Source organism: Phalacrocorax carbo, chromosome 1 (genome assembly GCF_963921805.1).
Source record: "Phalacrocorax carbo chromosome 1, bPhaCar2.1, whole genome shotgun sequence".
In the NCBI taxonomy this organism is placed as follows: Eukaryota; Metazoa; Chordata; class Aves; order Suliformes; family Phalacrocoracidae; genus Phalacrocorax; species Phalacrocorax carbo.
The window spans coordinates 54176179-54195534 of record NC_087513.1 but is presented as its reverse complement, the minus strand read 5'-3'; the positions used below and the strand labels follow the sequence as shown (position 1 = coordinate 54195534).

Below are 19356 nucleotides of genomic sequence, written 5' to 3'. Positions count from 1 at the left end.
CATTCTGAAAAGACCTTAAAGAAAAGTGAACAGCAGCAGGATAAAAGGGAGAATCTAGCATGGACAGTTATTTGATAGAAGATGAAAAAAGCATTGAACTAAATAGAGTTGACAGTTGGACTTGATGATCCTAGAGGTCTTTTCCAATCTTAATGATTCTATGATTCTGTGATTCTAGAGGAAGGTCAACAGGGAGTTCTGCTGGGGTCTGCACTAGGATCTGTACTTCTTAGTAAGTTCCTAAATGATGAGGGAAAATGGGTGAATAGTGAGATGATGGCGTTTGCTGACAATATGAATGGCCAAAGCACTGGTGCAGTTGTTTGTTTAGAAATGCTTTTGTTTCAGTGAGTATCAACACAAACGCGATGTGAGGTTGATGTCCGCTAAGTATCATCTTAATCCACATTTGCTCTTACAGCTCAGAGCGGGGATAATTAAGAAAAAATAATTTGGAACCTTGACCTATAAATGACATAACTCAGACTGGATCTTTTTAATTGCTATTAGTGGTCCTAGGCCTCATTCAAGCTGAGTAGTTTTGCAATAGATTAACATGAGAGGCAGCAGAACTGCAGTGTGGAGGGCAGTCACTGGTCTGCCATTTGTTGCTGCTGCTGCCGAGATCAAGGACACTTTTGCCTGGAGCATGCCCACCTCCAGACACCCCAGACCTCCTTGGACTGGTGCTGTGCACTGTGATGGTGCCATCGGATGGCTGTTTATCTTAGGGAAGGTTTCCTTCTGTACCTCCTAAACACTGCTTATGCAGGTACTGCTGCTTGCATCCATACTGAACTCAGCATTTGGCAAGGGCTATTTCGCTGTCCATCTTTAATCAAGACTCTGAATTTGACAAACCTGCTTTGGAGACTGGTTGTGGACTCTGCCTTTAAGGATAAATTGCATTCTTGATACGTGGATCAGATTTTAATCCAAATCTATGAGACTAACATCTCTCGGAGTATCCTAGGGCTCCCCTCTAGACTGGGTATTATTTTATATTTGAAGCACATCAGAGATTGAGTGACTGTACAGATCAGATTACAACATTTTGTACTGAACTGATATAGCTCTAGAAAAATGTTTTCACACTCGAAGCAGCTCTGCAGGCTTGGAGAACTGGAACTGGGCAGAGAGGGTGGATATAGCCTCTTATTTTCAGCCCTTACTTGAGCACAATGCAGTCAGGGAGCTGGCTCAGGTCTCAGAAAGCAAATATGTTGCTATATTTTGTGCTTCTTTATAGAAGTGTGTGAGGATGAGCATCCTCCTTCTTTCAGCTTTAGTACAGACCAAACATTGCACCTGAAACACTTTTTCTTCTTTAGCCATTCTATAGGCAGGTTTTCTCATGGTGGGTGGTCATGAAGGAACCTAGCATAAAGCAGTCTCTTTCCCTGAAACCTCCTCCTCAGTAGGAGTCTTCTCCTTAGCACAGTAGACCATAAGTAGGCATTGGTAATCAGGTCACCTACGTCTCAACACCTTTTATATTTTAGGAACCATATGGTGGCTGGTATATTTCCTGATGTATACACAAAAATCACATTGGTCTGGATCCAGGACCTCTGATTACCAACACGAACCTCAAACAACTCACACCTTCTTGCTCTTCTGCAGCAATCTCAACAAACTTGGGAGGTGCCTGCTATCATCTGACGTGCAGGGAAACAGAGGTAGGGAGGAAGCTGGTGGTTTGCTAATTGCCTTGTGGGCAGAACCAAATGGTGAATGGGGGTGGCCTCAGTTTCAGGTGAGTGTTTGCTCCCTGAGGCTACCTTGTGACCTAGCACAACTTTTGTAATACTGACCAGGCCATGATTTTAAATTCCCTTGTTTTCCTTTGTTCCCTTAAATTCAAATTCTGGGCCTCTTCAAGACTGGAGGGTGAGATTTTCAAATTTTTGAGTATACATCATGCTTCTGATTCTAGACAGCTTGATGTGAGGAATACTAATTCAGCCTTCAAGACTACAACATTCTTTTCTTTATATTTATTGGAAAAGAAAAGGCATCAGTAGGCCAACAGGAATCTTTCCTTTGTAAGGCCTCTGGGACAAAATTTTTTTTTTTTTTTCTGAATACAGAAGTGATAGGACAGCTGTCATAGGAATTCTCATTTGAATACATGTCAGCAATAAGGAAATAATATTGCTTCATGCAAGTATTTTTTTTAAATGTCGTTGAAGCTGTTCATCTGTTCAAAACTACCAGAGGAGTATAGTGGAAAAGGAACAAGAGACGGGGATGTATTCAGGGTCCCAAAACTAAGCACTTTTTATAACTCACGTTACATATGCTCAAAAAGAAGGTGGCAAACCAATTCACCAGAATTATCCCTCCTCCTCCAGCTCTTCTCTGAAGACATCTGCTTGGCAAGCTCCATGCAGCTCCCCTGTTTTCACAGGTGCAGTGATGCCAGCAGCTATTTTTGCACTTAGCTCAGGCCAGCGCTTCAGCCACTGGACATCTGTGCCAAACAGCTCCTTTCCTTTGCAGGCTCTGCATCCCAGTGTCCTCTAGGAAAAGTGCAGGGAATGTCATCTTCAATCCCTGCCCTCCAGCAACCCAGGGAGAGAGGCCCGTCTCTTCTCCCTCAACGATGTTTGTCCACCTGCGCTGAGCCACTGTGAGCTTGTTTGTGTGAGGTGGCAGTTCATCTCCCTGGTTTCTCTGCAGAAAATGGAGGGCTTGCAGGTTGTATTTGGGCAATGTGGGTCACTGATGGTGGAAGAAGAGTAGTGAGAAGAGTCAACGCTATCGGTTAGTAAAGGAGGAACAAAGTTAGTAATGCAGGATCTTTCCATGAAGGCTGCAGAGGTGCCTAAATGCAGTGAGTCTCTTCTGCAAGCAGTTCTTTTCCCAAACCATTGGTCACAGCACTCAGGAGGTGAAATACGTCCAAAAGGCAGCTTCTGAGTGTCTAGATTAATCAGAGAACAGCTAATATGCTTAGCTGCTGACAGCAAGTAAAAGCAGTTATCCTCCCCTTGGCCAGGGTGGGCAATAATGGGGAGCAGGTGATCCCCAAGGGCTACACACCAGACAGAAGTTTGAGACCAGCTGCCTTAGAGAAAACAAGGGAGGTACCTGATGCCCAGGGCTGGGGCTGTGTCTGACCCTAGAGCCCCTCACTGGGCCTGATCCTGACCCTACCTGCAGACTGACCTCCTGGCCTGGCCTGTGTGTGTATGGGAAGGAGCTGAGGTTTGTGACAAATTGGAAGTTAAAATGAGCACACAAATTAATTGCATTTTGAACAGGTTTCGGTTTTTCCCTGTGAAATTAGATGAATCATCTCTGAACCATTTTTGTCCTGACAGGAAATGGTGAGAGTTAACATGTATAGCTGGGCCTCAGGAGGAGGATGGAAAACTTGAACCAGACAAAAATTGGAGGATCCAAGTAACTGTGTTTTTAAGAAATGTGCATAAGTGACTCCCAGTTTTCCCATCTCCAAAATGGGGACTTCACGTGTTTGGGAAAGGTGTGGCAATGTGCCATAAATAAATGCAGCGCAGTTAAATACTCATATGGAAAAGTCGTAAGGAAGGGAAGAAAAGGAGCACACAGTTCAGGAAGAATTATCCTCAGTATGTGTACAAACAGCTGTACACTGAACCTATGTAAGGCTCTTCCTTGGACTTGTAATGTTATCTACAGTGGCCACTATGCTTTGTCACCTAGTGCCAGGTTAAGTATCACAAAAGGAAAAATGGAACATTAATCTTAAAAAAATTTCTCGTCATCTTGCAGGCATTAAGTTTTGTTTGGAAATCTGTATATTTTTTCAAGTTAGTAGGCATATGTTACTGGTTATAACAATGCTGGCTAGGAAGCACTCTAAAAAGGCTTTCACATCTAGCCCTGCAGTCTGAGCTTGCCCACATTGATAGCACAGCATAAAACTGTCTGTAGGATTTGCTGGCAGATCTTGGTTACTCTACCAGATGCCTCTGTCCATACTTACAGAACATCTAGAGACCAACAGCATGGCGTACCACTGAGGTCCTGTTGTTCTTGATGGTCACCTCTCCTAAGGCAAGGCAGAAAAGCTTGCTGTATCTGTGATGGCAAATGCATAAGAGGGAAGGAGAATCCCTCCCAGCAAGTGTCCTCCCTGCCTGCTCCTTTTTGTGTCTGCATTGCAGGGAAACATGTCCTACTTCATGTATCTTTATTAAGCTTGATCATGGCTAAACTAATGACTTCTGGTGCATACCTTCAGGATTTTTGTGCTGTTAATCACACAAGAAATAGCAGTATTTGGGGGAGGAGGGAAAACCACTGTCCTTGTGTATTCACTACTGAATGAGGTGACACTGTATTCAGCTCTTCTTGTATGCCTTGATTTTACTCTGGTAGGTCTGCATCCTCTCCCTAATACACATGGCTTAACTGCTTGTTTGTGAGATGATCATGAGAATATATTTTTCTTCTCAACAATAAAGGAAGGGAATAATGGAGTAAACACATAAGTGGAAAATCAAATTAGTAGAAGCACTTAAAATAATTACAAAAAGTACCTTCAAGTTGCAAAATGGTGATTTAACGTGTTTTGGAGGTGAATAGCCTCAAAAGTGGAGTAAGGCAAGGACTACAGCAATGTGCTGCAGTGTTGCTCTGGCACATACTGAGAGGCTTTTCCTCTGGACATGGTTGGTGTTGTAGTTATCACTGATATACAGGATTTAGACATACAGCTGTATTCCATCTGACTCTGTCTGTGTAAGGAAAACAGTCTTGAAAATACCAGATTACAGATTGGGGGAAAATGTGCTTTTGTGCTGCATTATTACTCTTGCAAAACAAGAATTGCAGAGAATGGTGGAAATTGCTTTTTTGTGAGGTAGAAAGGCTTCTGTCCCAACTCCTGTATTGGCATAGGTAATGTGTGAAAAGAGCTGGTAAGTATAAAAAGATTCAGCTTACAGACACTGTAACAAATTTCATTTTTAAAGGACATCAGGGCTTTTACCAGGCCTAGATGGGACAGAGCAGACATACAGTCATCCACCTGATTTCAGGAAACTTTAGGACACGTTAATAATTTTACTATGCAATTTTTTATGCCCCCTATTACTACATAAAGTAAATGTGTTACAGTCAAGTTCTCTTGCCTTTGTAAAATTCCCAGTGACCATTGATCTATAAGCCACACTGTTTCCAATACAGCTTTGAAAACCCAGATCCAGGTTTGCTGGATTTGCTACCTTATTCATCCTCCCTCTCTCAGGGGTAACTCCTCAGCTAGGAGACCTCAATGGTGAGAAAGAGTAAGAAGGAGAACATAAGTGGGAGAGGAAAATAAGTTTATTTTCTTAAAGTCCTTTTTACCATAAATATACTAGAAAAGGTCAAACTGCCTACACAAACTCTCAAGAAAATGGGACTTTATGAATTAATTGAAGATTAAAGGTCACCCAAAATCTACAAAAGGTTCATTTTCCTTCCCTGTAGGGAAACAAGGGAGGGGAGCGGGGCAATATTTTTCCACTCAGAGATCTTGCATTTTATTGAATTAGGAAAGATGATCATCTGGTCAGCACCACATGTAAACTGTTGAAGTGCAGTTTGTACACATCAGGTACAAATGGGGCAATATGAGCGTGTTAAACTGCCTGATGGCCAAGGTAAATGAATTAGGAGCAAAAACATATACAGCGTTTGAGCTGATGAGGAGGTGTGCATGCTAACAGAGTAGTCACCACATTGTGAATAAACAACTTTGCATCACTTTGTGCTGCAGCCAAAGGTTTTACTTAGAGAAGCTGCTGTGACTCAATCTGTAACTTGGTAAAAGAGCAGTGAGAAAAAAAATGTGATTTTTCTTCCTAGCTTGGCATCAAAATGTGAATAAAATGGTGCTTTCACATCTCTTGCAGACTCAATTTCTGCCATTTTTTTTTCCTATGTTACTGAATCATACCAAGAGATTTTACAGAAATAGCCCTATGTGCTTTATTTAGAGTGTGGTCGGTTTCTGTATACCAGAGTTACATGAAGCTCAGTGATTCGACACAAACCTTTTAATCTTTGGTCTCTGTGTCCCAGTTTATCCCATTAACATTAAAGAGCCTTTTGCTATGTTAACAAAAGCAGAGAGTTGCAGAGAAAGTAGCCCATTCTGAGTTAAATAAAATATATGCTATTATTGCATGTGTAGCCTCCGGAAACCTTAGCTTTGGAAGTACTGCGAAAAAAAAAATAATCCCTAATTGAGTGTTTCGCAGTAGCCAGAGGTATAAATCTCGGTAAGAGAAGGGGAGGCACGGCTTGTGGGAGTTTGTGCTACCTCACTCTCTTTGAAATCATTTTGTTTTAAAGAATGAGATTCTAACTGTTCGCTTTCTTCTCTAATGTGGGGAAGACCCTCTGAAGATTAACACCGGGTTTCCTGTCTCACGTTAACTTTAAAGGAGAATTTCTAATTTACAAAGAAAAACAAAACTTTCTCTCTGTGAAGGTCAGTTCTGTTCCAGGACGCGGGATTTATCGTCCACCTTTTAACCAAACACCACTCTTTTCGCGCAAAACACCGACAGGCGAAAATAGACACTTCCTCGGCCACACAGATGTAGAAGAGGGGCAATTTCGTGACAGATAAAGTAGGAAAAAAACATTTTATTATCCCCGAAGAAACACAAGCCGAGCCGCCGGGCGCCGGGCGGCGGCGGGCGGGGCGGGGCGGCCGCCACCAATCAGCGCCCGCCGCGCTGCTATAAATGGGGGCGCCGCGGCCGCCGCCGCCCAGAGCTGCCCGAGCCGCCGCCATGTCCGAGACCGCCCCCGCAGCAGCGCCCGCCGCCGCCGCCCCGGCCCCCGCCGCCGCCAAGGCCGCCGCCAAGAAGCCGAAGAAGGCGGCGGGCGGCTCCAAAGCCCGCAAGCCGGCGGGCCCCAGCGTCACCGAGCTGATCACCAAGGCCGTGTCCGCCTCCAAGGAGCGCAAGGGGCTCTCCCTCGCCGCCCTCAAGAAGGCGCTGGCCGCCGGCGGCTACGATGTGGAGAAGAACAACAGCCGCATCAAGCTGGGGCTCAAGAGCCTCGTCAGCAAGGGCACCCTGGTGCAGACCAAGGGCATTGGTGCGTCTGGGTCTTTCCGCCTGAGTAAGAAGCCGGGAGAAGTGAAGGAAAAAGCCCCCAAGAAGCGGGCGGCCGCTGCCAAGCCCAAGAAGCCGGCAGCCAAGAAGCCCGCCAGCGCCGCCAAGAAGCCCAAGAAAGCGGTGACCGCGAAGAAGAGCCCCAAGAAAGCCAAGAAGCCGGCGGCTGCCGCGACCAAGAAAGCGGCCAAAAGCCCCAAGAAAGCGACGAAGGCTGCCAAGCCCAAAAAGGCGGTGGCAGCAGCGAAGAGCCCGGCCAAGGCAAAGGCGGTGAAGCCCAAAGCAGCCAAGCCCAAGGCGGCCAAGCCAAAAGCGGCCAAGGCGAAGAAGGCGGCGCCCAAGAAGAAGTAAACCCACGTGGAAGAAAATTCTTGCTCCGCTCTTAAACCCAACGGCTCTTTTAAGAGCCACCCAAGTTTTCTTAAAAAGGGCTGAAAAAGCTGTGCCTGACACCACACTCTTGGGGGAGGGGGACGATGGGGAGGTGTTAAGGGGAGCAGCAGTCCACTGGCGACAGCATTTCGCTCCAGTTCGGGGACGGGCAGATGGGGCAGCGGACTTCAGCGCTGCGTTTAAATCTCCCCGCCGCTACCGGGCGGGGTTGGCGGCGCGCCGATGCCTTGGGAAGCCCGCACGGGGCCGGGATTGGCTGCGGCCTCGGGAGGGCCGACCTTCGCCCGGGCAGCCCCGCCCCGGCCATGGGAGGGGGTGAAAGAGCACGGGGCTGCTCCCCGCAGCTATCGCGGACATGGCACTGGCAGCCTCTGCCGAATGTTTCGAAAAATGCCGCGGCTTTGTAAAGCCTTTATTTAATGAATCTTTCAAACTCTTTTTCTGAATTTGTTGGTGGCTCTGAAAAGAGCCTTTGGGTCTCTCTGGGAAAAAGTTCCCGGGCGTTGTTTGTTCGGCGTTCACTTGGCTTTAGCCTTGTGGCTGTCGGTCTTCTTGGGCAGCAGCACGGCCTGGATGTTGGGCAGCACCCCGCCCTGCGCGATGGTCACCTTGCCCAGCAGCTTGTTGAGCTCCTCGTCGTTGCGGATGGCCAGCTGGAGGTGGCGCGGGATGATGCGCGTCTTCTTGTTGTCGCGGGCCGCGTTGCCCGCCAGCTCCAGGATCTCGGCCGTCAGGTACTCCAGCACGGCCGCCAGGTACACCGGGGCGCCGGCGCCCACCCGCTCCGCGTAGTTGCCCTTGCGCAGCAGCCGGTGCACGCGGCCCACGGGGAACTGCAGCCCGGCCCGCGACGAGCGCGACTTGGCCTTGGCGCGCGCCTTCCCGCCCTGCTTCCCGCGCCCGGACATCGCAGCGACCAAGTACAAGAAGCTCTTCTGAAATGAAAGTAATTCCGCAGCTCGCCCTTATATCCCTTTTCAGAGAAAGGCGCGAATTTCGATAGGCTGAGAAGAGGACATTGATAAAGCAGCCAATGGGAACGCGGATCCAATTCTAACCAATTGAGGTGAACTACGGCAAGATACGTCAATACAAAGAACCCTCAGCCAATACAAATTATGGCCAGAGGAAACCCTGATTTGCATGCCGTCCCTATAAAAGGAGGGCGCCCACGCAGACTCCACATCTGCGATCGATACTTTTTTACCGAAGTTGCGCTGAAAGAGTCGTTGTAATGCCTGAGCCGGCCAAGTCCGCCCCCGCGCCCAAGAAGGGCTCCAAGAAGGCGGTGACCAAGACGCAGAAGAAGGGCGACAAAAAACGCCGCAAGAGCCGCAAGGAGAGCTACTCGATCTACGTGTACAAGGTGCTGAAGCAGGTGCACCCCGACACGGGCATCTCGTCCAAGGCCATGGGCATCATGAACTCCTTCGTGAACGACATCTTCGAGCGCATCGCCGGCGAGGCCTCTCGCCTGGCGCACTACAACAAGCGCTCCACCATCACCTCGCGGGAGATCCAGACGGCCGTGCGGCTCCTGCTGCCCGGCGAGCTGGCCAAGCACGCCGTCTCCGAGGGCACCAAGGCTGTCACCAAGTACACCAGCTCCAAGTAAGCTGCCTCGGCCCCCTGCGCCAGACCTTCTCAAACCAAAGGCTCTTTTAAGAGCCACCCACCTGCTCATAAAAAGAGCTGACGCTGTAGTGACTTGTTTGTAGCTGCCCCGCGAACTTCAGGGAAAAAAGTAAAAAAAACCGCTTAGCTATTTATTTCTTTAGTGAACATAGATGTTACTCTTGGTTCCGAGTGTCTTCTATGTCTACCTTAGTGGAGCAGAAAATGTTCGCGGTTTGATAAAAACGCCCCCGATAGCCCGGTTCACTTCCGCGCCTATTTCGTGAGTGTTTAACAATACACGAATGCTGTAGTCTCCCCTTCGAGTTGCCGAAAAAGAGTTTTCTAGGTACGCGGAGCTTGCCTCTTCCCCGAGGGGCGCTCTAGTGAAATGTGGTTAAGCCGAAATCACAGCCATTTCGAGATGACGATGTACTTTCTGCAGCGAAAAGCTCCAGGCTGGGCACCCCCACCTCTGACCCCACCGCCATTATCATTGTCACTAGCGACTGGAGGAAGCAAAACGTGGCGCTCCATTACGTGCTTGTCCCGGAACAGCGCAGTCCTGCCCGTGGTCCCGAGCACGATGTATTCCCATCCCCAGCTCTCTTCCGCGGCTCCCGCTCGCTTTTCCCTCCCCTGCCCCGTACTTCCGCGTATCATAAATGCAGCCGAGAGCCCGCGACGAGAGCAAGGGACTGGCGGCAGAAGCCGGGGCCGCGCGGGTGCAGGGCTCCGTCCGACCTGAGTGAGGACTGCGAGGGCCTCCCCAGCACGAGGCCCCGCCCCGCGCGGTGCCGCTCCCGGGACGAGGGCGGTGATGATTGGTCGCGGCGCGATCGCGGCGAGGAGCCCTTCCTCGCCTCACCACGGCGCGCTCTACCGAGGGGCGCCGACCCTTAACGCGGGGCGGGGGCGAGTCAGGAAACGTTTGCCTAGCGCGAAATGTCAGCTGCCGCCGGTGCCTGCCGTGTCCCTGCCGCGGCCCTGAACCGAACGCGGGTTCTTGGGAGCGGGGAGGAAATAGCGAGCCCTCGGCGGAGGCGGCGGCTGCCATGCGAAGGAGCCTTTGCCAGCGCTCCCGGTACCGGGAACGAGGGGTGGACAGTAGCGGGGGGCGGGCAGCGAGTTGGGAAGAGGCCGAGCGAGAGGTGTGGGTGGCGGGACCCGGCTACACCGGTCACCTGCGGTGGTTCCTGCCACATCCCCGCTGCCCAGAGCGCTCCTCGTGGGGACGGCCCCCGCATTCCTCATCAGGCAGCGAGGCAGCCGGCGCTGAAGAGTCTCTGGGAGCCGGGGAAGAGCAAAGCGGCCGGGCCGGGGCAGGCCGTGGCGGGAGGGGGGAGGGCGAAGGGGGAAGGCGAAGGGCGGGCCGGCGGCTCCGGAGAGGGAGGAGACGGGGCGGGGGAGGGGCGTGTTTCCCGTCGGCGAGGCGCGGGCTTTTCGAATGCTCTCGTCGCCCAATGGCAGGCGGCCTGGCGCGAGCGGGCGGCCAATCGTCAGGGAGCCTCGGCTATAAATGCTGCGTCCGCGGGGCCGCAGGCACGGCTCGGGGAGCGCTGAGCGAGGCCGCTTAGGGACGAGTGCGGAGCGATGGCGCGCACGAAGCAGACGGCGCGTAAGTCGACGGGCGGGAAGGCGCCCCGCAAGCAGCTGGCCACCAAGGCGGCCCGCAAGAGCGCGCCGGCCACGGGCGGCGTGAAGAAGCCGCACCGGTACCGGCCCGGCACGGTGGCGCTGCGCGAGATCCGGCGCTACCAGAAGTCGACGGAGCTGCTCATCCGCAAGCTGCCCTTCCAGCGGCTGGTGCGCGAGATCGCGCAGGACTTCAAGACCGACCTGCGCTTCCAGAGCTCGGCCGTCATGGCGCTGCAGGAGGCGAGCGAGGCCTACCTGGTCGGGCTCTTCGAGGACACCAACCTCTGCGCCATCCACGCCAAGCGCGTCACCATCATGCCCAAGGACATCCAGCTGGCCCGGCGCATCCGCGGCGAGCGCGCCTGAGCCTCCTCCCGCAGCCCTTCCCGGCTCCCGGCAGGCACCCAGGGCAGCCCACACAGACCCAAAGGCTCTTTTAAGAGCCACTCCATGCGCAATGAAAAGAGCTGAAGCGCTCTGCCTTTAAACAGCCACGACTTGAAAATAACGTGGTCCTTTCAGCTTTTTTTTTTTTCCCCTACAATGTAGCATTTCATTTTACAGACTGACCTGCACTTCTCAGAGCACAATAAAAGGAGCTGTTCATGCTTTCCTGTATTTTCAGAAACTTAAGTTTTCATGAGATTCAGTTTTAATGTGTCTTTGTTGTGACTTTGAGCAGCTTTATGTCATATGCTGAAGGCTGCATTTTCAGATTTAAATTGCAGTTCTGTTCAAAATTACACTGCAGATTCTGCTATTTAACAATTTACAATTTTAACATCACAATGTAGAGATAAGTATTTTTTGTGTGTTTTAATACTGTAAAGCTATATGGCAAGACCAAATTTATGCAATGTCAATGTCACTACATACTCGCTATATGCTAACTGTGAGCAAGGAATGCTGAGTGGAGTGACTGGGGTTTGTTAGAATAAAAAAAAAAATTATGGCAATAATCTGCAATGTTCAAATACTGTGGAAAATTTTAATGTGCAAAACACACCTTTTCATTAAATACCAAAGCATTAAATTTTTATTCTGCATGGAATGGCTTTTAAAAAAGCCTTTGGTTTTGTGAATATAAATAGAGATGAAATCTATCTTAAATACTTATACATTCTGTTTGAAAGACACTAAACGAAAAAAAAAAAAAAAAAAGACTAGCTCCTCTGTCCACCGCAGACCACCCAGCCATTCCATTCATCGCTTGGTAACATTGCGGTTCCCTACTGCCATTGCAACATGGTTTCAAAGGAAGGCCATGAAGATCAACAAACTCATTTGGGGAGCTCTACAGTGAGAGAAAGAAAATGGAGGAAAAAGAAAGAAAAAACAAAAAGGGAAATAAACCCCAAACCCAGCCTTGACCTGGGCTGATCACTACACTCGTCAGGTCTTTCCACCTTCTTTCCTCCTCCACCCAAGGGCTGTCTCTGTCAGTGAGTGTAACACAGCAGGTGCTTCCAAGAGGAAGCACGTCGGTGGTGCCCAGCGGCCTCTGAGGACACCGGGCAGCAGCTCTGCCTTCCACCAGCTCCCCTCAGCGCATCCCAGAGCTCAGGACTCTCACCCCCAGCAGCAGCTGTGGCCTTTCACAGCCAGGGAGGAGGAGGCAGGAAGGTGTTTCCCAAAGTTATGGTACAAGCTGCTGTTACTCCCTGTTATGAACCTGAGGCCTAAGGCTTAACTTCCTATTTTAATGCTCAGGACATCTTTAGGCTGATTGCTCCTGCATGCATGTGTCTCAGAATTTGGGCTGAAAGCTGCGTACAGACATAAACACGTGTATCCCTCCAGCATCTTCCAAAGAATCCTGGAAACCTGACTACAGAAACCTGACAACTCAGCATATTTTCTCACTGCATAAAATCTTGTAATCACTATCTTGGGAAATGCAAGTTCAAATAATAATACATATACACTTATTATTGGAAGAATACACAGATTTCCCCTTCAAAATTTTTATAAAGCTGTTACTAAAAATACAACACACACCATCATTCCCCCACCCCACCCCCCCCCCAAAAAAAAAAAAACCAACCAAAAAACACACCACGAAAAACCGAGCAGACAGCAAAAAACCCTCAGGAAAGAGACAAGTGTTTTTCCACAGCTTTTTATCAATGGTAACAAATCCGGACAAACTTATTAGGCATTCCCATGCACAATACTTTTCAATCCTCCTTTCCGTGTCTTTTTAGGTACATTCCTGTGCTGTGATAAGGAAGCCCCACGCGCCCTGATCCCTTCAGAGTGGTCATCCATCATTTTGAGTCTGGCCTCAAAACCCATGTTTTGAGAGATATTCCTGATCTCAGCATTAACAAGTGGTGGAGGAAGACAGCAGTCCCCTTTAAAACCACCAGAGCCAGTTCCAGCTGTATCACAGCTCCAGCTGACCCGAGCCCAGCCCAGCCACTATGATATAAAATCCCCACCTGCTCCCAGTTCCCATACGAACTGGGGCTATAAAATGAAATGCTACATTGTAGGGGAAAAAAAAAAAAAAGCTGAAAGGACCACGTTATTTTCAAGTCGTGGCTGTTTAAAGGCAGAGCGCTTCAGCTCTTTTCATTGCGCATGGAGTGGCTCTTAAAAGAGCCTTTGGGTCTGTGTGGGCTGCCCTGGGTGCCTGCCGGGAGCCGGGAAGGGCTGCGGGAGGAGGCTCAGGCGCGCTCGCCGCGGATGCGCCGGGCCAGCTGGATGTCCTTGGGCATGATGGTGACGCGCTTGGCGTGGATGGCGCAGAGGTTGGTGTCCTCGAAGAGCCCGACCAGGTAGGCCTCGCTCGCCTCCTGCAGCGCCATGACGGCCGAGCTCTGGAAGCGCAGGTCGGTCTTGAAGTCCTGCGCGATCTCGCGCACCAGCCGCTGGAAGGGCAGCTTGCGGATGAGCAGCTCCGTCGACTTCTGGTAGCGCCGGATCTCGCGCAGCGCCACCGTGCCGGGCCGGTACCGGTGCGGCTTCTTCACGCCGCCCGTGGCCGGCGCGCTCTTGCGGGCCGCCTTGGTGGCCAGCTGCTTGCGGGGCGCCTTCCCGCCCGTCGACTTACGCGCCGTCTGCTTCGTGCGCGCCATCGCTCCGCACTCGTCCCTAAGCGGCCTCGCTCAGCGCTCCCCGAGCCGTGCCTGCGGCCCCGCGGACGCAGCATTTATAGCCGAGGCTCCCTGACGATTGGCCGCCCGCTCGCGCCAGGCCGCCTGCCATTGGGCGACGAGAGCATTCGAAAAGCCCGCGCCTCGCCGACGGGAAACACGCCCCTCCCCCGCCCCGTCTCCTCCCTCTCCGGAGCCGCCGGCCCGCCCTTCGCCTTCCCCCTTCGCCCTCCCCCCTCCCGCCACGGCCTGCCCCGGCCCGGCCGCTTTGCTCTTCCCCGGCTCCCAGAGACTCTTCAGCGCCGGCTGCCTCGCTGCCTGATGAGGAATGCGGGGGCCGTCCCCACGAGGAGCGCTCTGGGCAGCGGGGATGTGGCAGGAACCACCGCAGGTGACCGGTGTAGCCGGGTCCCGCCACCCACACCTCTCGCTCGGCCTCTTCCCAACTCGCTGCCCGCCCCCCGCTACTGTCCACCCCTCGTTCCCGGTACCGGGAGCGCTGGCAAAGGCTCCTTCGCATGGCAGCCGCCGCCTCCGCCGAGGGCTCGCTATTTCCTCCCCGCTCCCAAGAACCCGCGTTCGGTTCAGGGCCGCGGCAGGGACACGGCAGGCACCGGCGGCAGCTGACATTTCGCGCTAGGCAAACGTTTCCTGACTCGCCCCCGCCCCGCGTTAAGGGTCGGCGCCCCTCGGTAGAGCGCGCCGTGGTGAGGCGAGGAAGGGCTCCTCGCCGCGATCGCGCCGCGACCAATCATCACCGCCCTCGTCCCGGGAGCGGCACCGCGCGGGGCGGGGCCTCGTGCTGGGGAGGCCCTCGCAGTCCTCACTCAGGTCGGACGGAGCCCTGCACCCGCGCGGCCCCGGCTTCTGCCGCCAGTCCCTTGCTCTCGTCGCGGGCTCTCGGCTGCATTTATGATACGCGGAAGTACGGGGCAGGGGAGGGAAAAGCGAGCGGGAGCCGCGGAAGAGAGCTGGGGATGGGAATACATCGTGCTCGGGACCACGGGCAGGACTGCGCTGTTCCGGGACAAGCACGTAATGGAGCGCCACGTTTTGCTTCCTCCAGTCGCTAGTGACAATGATAATGGCGGTGGGGTCAGAGGTGGGGGTGCCCAGCCTGGAGCTTTTCGCTGCAGAAAGTACATCGTCATCTCGAAATGGCTGTGATTTCGGCTTAACCACATTTCACTAGAGCGCCCCTCGGGGAAGAGGCAAGCTCCGCGTACCTAGAAAACTCTTTTTCGGCAACTCGAAGGGGAGACTACAGCATTCGTGTATTGTTAAACACTCACGAAATAGGCGCGGAAGTGAACCGGGCTATCGGGGGCGTTTTTATCAAACCGCGAACATTTTCTGCTCCACTAAGGTAGACATAGAAGACACTCGGAACCAAGAGTAACATCTATGTTCACTAAAGAAATAAATAGCTAAGCGGTTTTTTTTACTTTTTTCCCTGAAGTTCGCGGGGCAGCTACAAACAAGTCACTACAGCGTCAGCTCTTTTTATGAGCAGGTGGGTGGCTCTTAAAAGAGCCTTTGGTTTGAGAAGGTCTGGCGCAGGGGGCCGAGGCAGCTTACTTGGAGCTGGTGTACTTGGTGACAGCCTTGGTGCCCTCGGAGACGGCGTGCTTGGCCAGCTCGCCGGGCAGCAGGAGCCGCACGGCCGTCTGGATCTCCCGCGAGGTGATGGTGGAGCGCTTGTTGTAGTGCGCCAGGCGAGAGGCCTCGCCGGCGATGCGCTCGAAGATGTCGTTCACGAAGGAGTTCATGATGCCCATGGCCTTGGACGAGATGCCCGTGTCGGGGTGCACCTGCTTCAGCACCTTGTACACGTAGATCGAGTAGCTCTCCTTGCGGCTCTTCTTGCGCTTCTTGTCGCCCTTCTTCTGCGTCTTGGTCACCGCCTTCTTGGAGCCCTTCTTGGGCGCGGGGGCGGACTTGGCCGGCTCAGGCATCGCAGCAAACGCGCGGCTCTCGCTCACCAGCAACGGCACCGAAACAAGCACCCAGTAACGCCGCCGGCCGCTGCAGCCTCTTTTATAGCAGCGCGGTGCAAATGAGCGGCTCGACGGCGTCGCGTCGCCATTGGTCGGCAATCGGATTTCAGGGCGTCACGCCTCCATGAGCCTCGCCATTGGGCGCCTCTCGATCCGTGTGCCCATTGGCTGCGAAACAACCATCTCCCTTGCAGCCAGTCAGCGATGGCGCTGCCGCTCCGCCCGAGCCGGATATAAGCGGGCGGGCGGGGGTAGGTGGCGGCAGCCGGTCGGTGGTTTTACGGAGCTGTGTTGGGTGTCGGCTGCTGGAGCTGTCTGTGAAGATGTCCGGGCGCGGGAAGCAGGGCGGGAAGGCGCGCGCCAAGGCCAAGTCGCGCTCGTCGCGGGCCGGGCTGCAGTTCCCCGTGGGCCGCGTGCACCGGCTGCTGCGCAAGGGCAACTACGCGGAGCGGGTGGGCGCCGGCGCCCCGGTGTACCTGGCGGCCGTGCTGGAGTACCTGACGGCCGAGATCCTGGAGCTGGCGGGCAACGCGGCCCGCGACAACAAGAAGACGCGCATCATCCCGCGCCACCTCCAGCTGGCCATCCGCAACGACGAGGAGCTCAACAAGCTGCTGGGCAAGGTGACCATCGCGCAGGGCGGGGTGCTGCCCAACATCCAGGCCGTGCTGCTGCCCAAGAAGACCGACAGCCACAAGGCTAAAGCCAAGTGAACGCCGAACAAACAACGCCCGGGAACTTTTTCCCAGAGAGACCCAAAGGCTCTTTTCAGAGCCACCCACTAGATCACTAAAGAGCTAAATTACTTTTAAGTGTGTTTGCAAACGCTTAAGAAGCACTGATGGTATTGCTCTTCTTAATAGTAAAAGTACCTTATATGTTAGACCGTTTTTAGATATGCGCTTTACAGGTGCAGGTGGGATTCATTCTCGGAACCTGAGGTATCTGACCGTTTGAAAAATGTAAACCTTTCCCTATAGTATTTTACTGCTGAGGTAAAGCCGAGGAAGCATCGAAAACCTCCCCCTCCCCCTGCGCTTCCCCTCTCACGTAGACGCACACAAAGATACGGAAAGGAATGCGTTAAGCACTGGCTACAAGATTGCTTTAAACAAAGGACTGAACTGAGGGTCCCTAAGCACTTAAAGCTGCCTTTCAATGTCCACCCTCAAAGGAATGAACGATCTCGCCGTTGCTGTAGCAGGATAACGCTTAGAACAGCGTGAAGGCTGTTCCCACAGTGGCTCAGTGCCTCCCCATCGTGACTCACCCTCTAAGAGCTCCTAATGAAGTAGACTCAGAGGCCCTAAAGCTATTCGGACTGCTTACCCACGTTTTAAAAGTTACTTCAGCTCTTTCAGGGAATATGTGGGGTGGCTCTTAAAAGAGCCGTTGGGTTTAAGAGCGGAGCAAGAATTTTCTTCCACGTGGGTTTACTTCTTCTTGGGCGCCGCCTTCTTCGCCTTGGCCGCTTTTGGCTTGGCCGCCTTGGGCTTGGCTGCTTTGGGCTTCACCGCCTTCGCCTTGGCCGGGCTCTTTGCTGCTGCCACCGCCTTTTTGGGCTTGGCAGCCTTCGTCGCTTTCTTGGGGCTTTTGGCCGCTTTCTTGGTCGCGGCAGCCGCCGGCTTCTTAGCTTTCTTGGGGCTCTTCTTCGCGGTCACCACCTTCTTGGGCTTCTTGGCGGCGCTGGCGGGCTTCTTGGCCGCCGGCTTCTTGGGCTTGGCGGCGGCCGCCCGCTTCTTGGGGGCTTTTTCCTTCACTTCTCCCGGCTTCTTACTCAGGCGGAAAGAGCCGGAGGCGCCGGTGCCCTTGGTCTGCACCAGGGTGCCCTTGCTGACGAGGCTCTTGAGCCCCAGCTTGATGCGGCTGTTGTTCTTCTCCACATCGTAGCCGCCGGCGGCCAGCGCCTTCTTGAGGGCGGCGAGGGAGAGCCCCTTGCGCTCTTTGGAGGCGGACACGGCCTTGGTGATCAGCTCGGTGACGCTGGGGCCCGCCGGCTTGCGGGCTTTGGAGCCGCCCGCCGCCTTCTTCGGCTTCTTGGCGGCGGCCTTGGCGGCGGCGGGGGCCGGGGCGGCGGCGGCGGGCGCTGCCTCCGCAGCCGGGGCAGGGGCGGTCTCGGACATGGCGAAGCTGAGCGGGCGCGCGGCAGCTGCCGCGGCGGCCGCGGCGCCCCCATTTATAGCAGCGCGGCGGGCGCTGATTGGTGCGTTCCCGAGCCCGCCCCGCCCCCCAGCCCGGCGCTCGGCGGCTCGGCTTGTGTTTCTTCCTCCTCAAAAAAGTGCATTTTTGGTAAAAAAGCTGTGACCGCGGCACCCCGTTTCTTAGCAGTGTTGCTGAGGACAGAATATGTTTTTGTTCTCCGGCGTTTGTTTTAGCTGAGAGTGAAAATGAGTTTCAGGCAAGCCAATATTCCCCGAGTTTGGGGATTGCACGCAGAGCTGCACGGTGAGATTTTTATTTTTCCTTTTGAATTAAAACTTTCTTTCTGACAGCACTGTCACAGTGGCAGCGGATTTGTGTTCCTGAGACGGTTTTTCATCAACGTAGTGCAAAATGAAGGTAATCTCGAGCCAATTTCTTAGCGTAAATTAGCTTTGAAAAGAAGCAAGTAACACAAAGTAGCCACTCAGCTCTGTATCTGGGTTATGAGTTGTTTCCCGTAACACCGCTTCATCTCTTAAAAATAATGAAACCTTTGGCCATAGTGCCCTATTTAGCTCTACGTGGAGCTAATGAAAAGTAAAGCAAAGATGGTTTTCACCAGAAAAGTTAATGTGAAAAACAGCTCTCTTATACCAGCAGGTACCTTCAACATCTCCTAAGAATGTATAGCAGTTCTTTCACTCCTTCTTGCAGTTTCCTGCACCCCTGTATTAATATTTTGAAGAACTATATTCCCATGTTTTCCTTTGAAATACTTCTTTTGATTATGCACAATAGGTAAACACAATCATTTTTATATTCTTACTTTAAAGGTAGAGTTTATTTTTGTGCTTACTTTTACTCTGTGCTTCAGGCATTTTGTCAGCCAGAATCAGCAGTGGTGAAAAAAAAAAATATGCTGTGCATGTTTTCTTTATGAAAAACAGAGGTCAGGCTGCAGGCATTTCTTTAATAAAATAATATAAATCCAGTGGCTTAATCAATCAATTATGTCCTCAGAACTGGTGAGATAAACTAGGGTACGGCTTTTTCCAGCCCATGAGTTTTGTGATGTGGGATGAACAGAGTATACATAAAATTATTTTTCCTTGGGATGAGCTGGGTAGAGTACCGTCATGTTCAAAACGATGTAGTACAATGTCGGAAAGAATAGGAGACCCTCATGATTATTTCACATGACTGAAATTGCAGTCACTGGGCCTCTTTCACTTTTTCTTTCGATAATGTAATATCACACGCCATGTTGTGGAGTTTTGGCTGGGGGGGGTCAGTTTGAAGAGCTTCTCAGTGGTTCTGGTTTGCCATGACTAGGGTGCACCTGAAGTGTGAGAAGCTACCAAGAGATGCAGT

General features: G+C 52.4%; 8 protein-coding genes across 8 annotated transcripts; 4 read left to right on the top strand and 4 right to left on the bottom strand.

Annotated features, from left to right (window-relative positions):
• Positions 1-6767: 6767 nt before the first annotated feature.
• LOC135313437 (histone H1.10-like) lies at positions 6768-7515 on the top strand. Its single transcript, XM_064452271.1, has one exon. The coding sequence runs from the start codon at positions 6777-6779 to the stop codon at positions 7452-7454; it is 678 nt and encodes a 225-aa protein (XP_064308341.1). The 5' UTR covers positions 6768-6776; the 3' UTR covers positions 7455-7515.
• Positions 7516-7885: 370 nt separating this feature from the next.
• On the bottom strand, positions 7886-8452 carry LOC135313466 (histone H2A-IV). The gene has a single exon (XM_064452463.1). The coding sequence runs from the start codon at positions 8402-8404 to the stop codon at positions 8015-8017; it is 390 nt and encodes a 129-aa protein (XP_064308533.1). The 5' UTR covers positions 8405-8452; the 3' UTR covers positions 7886-8014.
• Positions 8453-8518: 66 nt separating this feature from the next.
• Positions 8519-9295, top strand: LOC135313487 (histone H2B 5). The gene has a single exon (XM_064452577.1). It carries the CDS (start codon positions 8731-8733, stop codon positions 9109-9111), a length of 381 nt encoding a protein of 126 aa, XP_064308647.1. The 5' UTR covers positions 8519-8730; the 3' UTR covers positions 9112-9295.
• A 1373-nt stretch (positions 9296-10668) lies between these two features.
• Positions 10669-11352, top strand: LOC135313454 (histone H3). The gene has a single exon (XM_064452387.1). It carries the CDS (start codon positions 10704-10706, stop codon positions 11112-11114), a length of 411 nt encoding a protein of 136 aa, XP_064308457.1. The 5' UTR covers positions 10669-10703; the 3' UTR covers positions 11115-11352.
• Positions 11353-13337: 1985 nt separating this feature from the next.
• On the bottom strand, positions 13338-13865 carry LOC135313451 (histone H3). The gene has a single exon (XM_064452373.1). It carries the CDS (start codon positions 13826-13828, stop codon positions 13418-13420), a length of 411 nt encoding a protein of 136 aa, XP_064308443.1. The 5' UTR covers positions 13829-13865; the 3' UTR covers positions 13338-13417.
• Positions 13866-15236: 1371 nt separating this feature from the next.
• On the bottom strand, positions 15237-15860 carry LOC135313500 (histone H2B 1/2/3/4/6). Its single transcript, XM_064452674.1, has one exon. It carries the CDS (start codon positions 15799-15801, stop codon positions 15421-15423), a length of 381 nt encoding a protein of 126 aa, XP_064308744.1. The 5' UTR covers positions 15802-15860; the 3' UTR covers positions 15237-15420.
• A 227-nt stretch (positions 15861-16087) lies between these two features.
• LOC135313465 (histone H2A-IV) lies at positions 16088-16708 on the top strand. The gene has a single exon (XM_064452449.1). The coding sequence runs from the start codon at positions 16167-16169 to the stop codon at positions 16554-16556; it is 390 nt and encodes a 129-aa protein (XP_064308519.1). The 5' UTR covers positions 16088-16166; the 3' UTR covers positions 16557-16708.
• A 507-nt stretch (positions 16709-17215) lies between these two features.
• On the bottom strand, positions 17216-17981 carry LOC135313432 (histone H1.11L). Its single transcript, XM_064452266.1, has one exon. The coding sequence runs from the start codon at positions 17964-17966 to the stop codon at positions 17277-17279; it is 690 nt and encodes a 229-aa protein (XP_064308336.1). The 5' UTR covers positions 17967-17981; the 3' UTR covers positions 17216-17276.
• Positions 17982-19356: the final 1375 nt, after the last annotated feature.

What these genes read in the sequence shown, in the direction of transcription:
- LOC135313437 (XM_064452271.1), top strand. Translation starts at nt 6,777, where the DNA reads ATGTCCGAGACCGCCCCCGCAGCAGCGCCCGCCGCCGCCGCCCCGGCC.
- LOC135313466 (XM_064452463.1), bottom strand. Translation starts at nt 8,404, where the DNA reads ATGTCCGGGCGCGGGAAGCAGGGCGGGAAGGCGCGCGCCAAGGCCAAG.
- LOC135313487 (XM_064452577.1), top strand. Translation starts at nt 8,731, where the DNA reads ATGCCTGAGCCGGCCAAGTCCGCCCCCGCGCCCAAGAAGGGCTCCAAG.
- LOC135313454 (XM_064452387.1), top strand. Translation starts at nt 10,704, where the DNA reads ATGGCGCGCACGAAGCAGACGGCGCGTAAGTCGACGGGCGGGAAGGCG.
- LOC135313451 (XM_064452373.1), bottom strand. Translation starts at nt 13,828, where the DNA reads ATGGCGCGCACGAAGCAGACGGCGCGTAAGTCGACGGGCGGGAAGGCG.
- LOC135313500 (XM_064452674.1), bottom strand. Translation starts at nt 15,801, where the DNA reads ATGCCTGAGCCGGCCAAGTCCGCCCCCGCGCCCAAGAAGGGCTCCAAG.
- LOC135313465 (XM_064452449.1), top strand. Translation starts at nt 16,167, where the DNA reads ATGTCCGGGCGCGGGAAGCAGGGCGGGAAGGCGCGCGCCAAGGCCAAG.
- LOC135313432 (XM_064452266.1), bottom strand. Translation starts at nt 17,966, where the DNA reads ATGTCCGAGACCGCCCCTGCCCCGGCTGCGGAGGCAGCGCCCGCCGCC.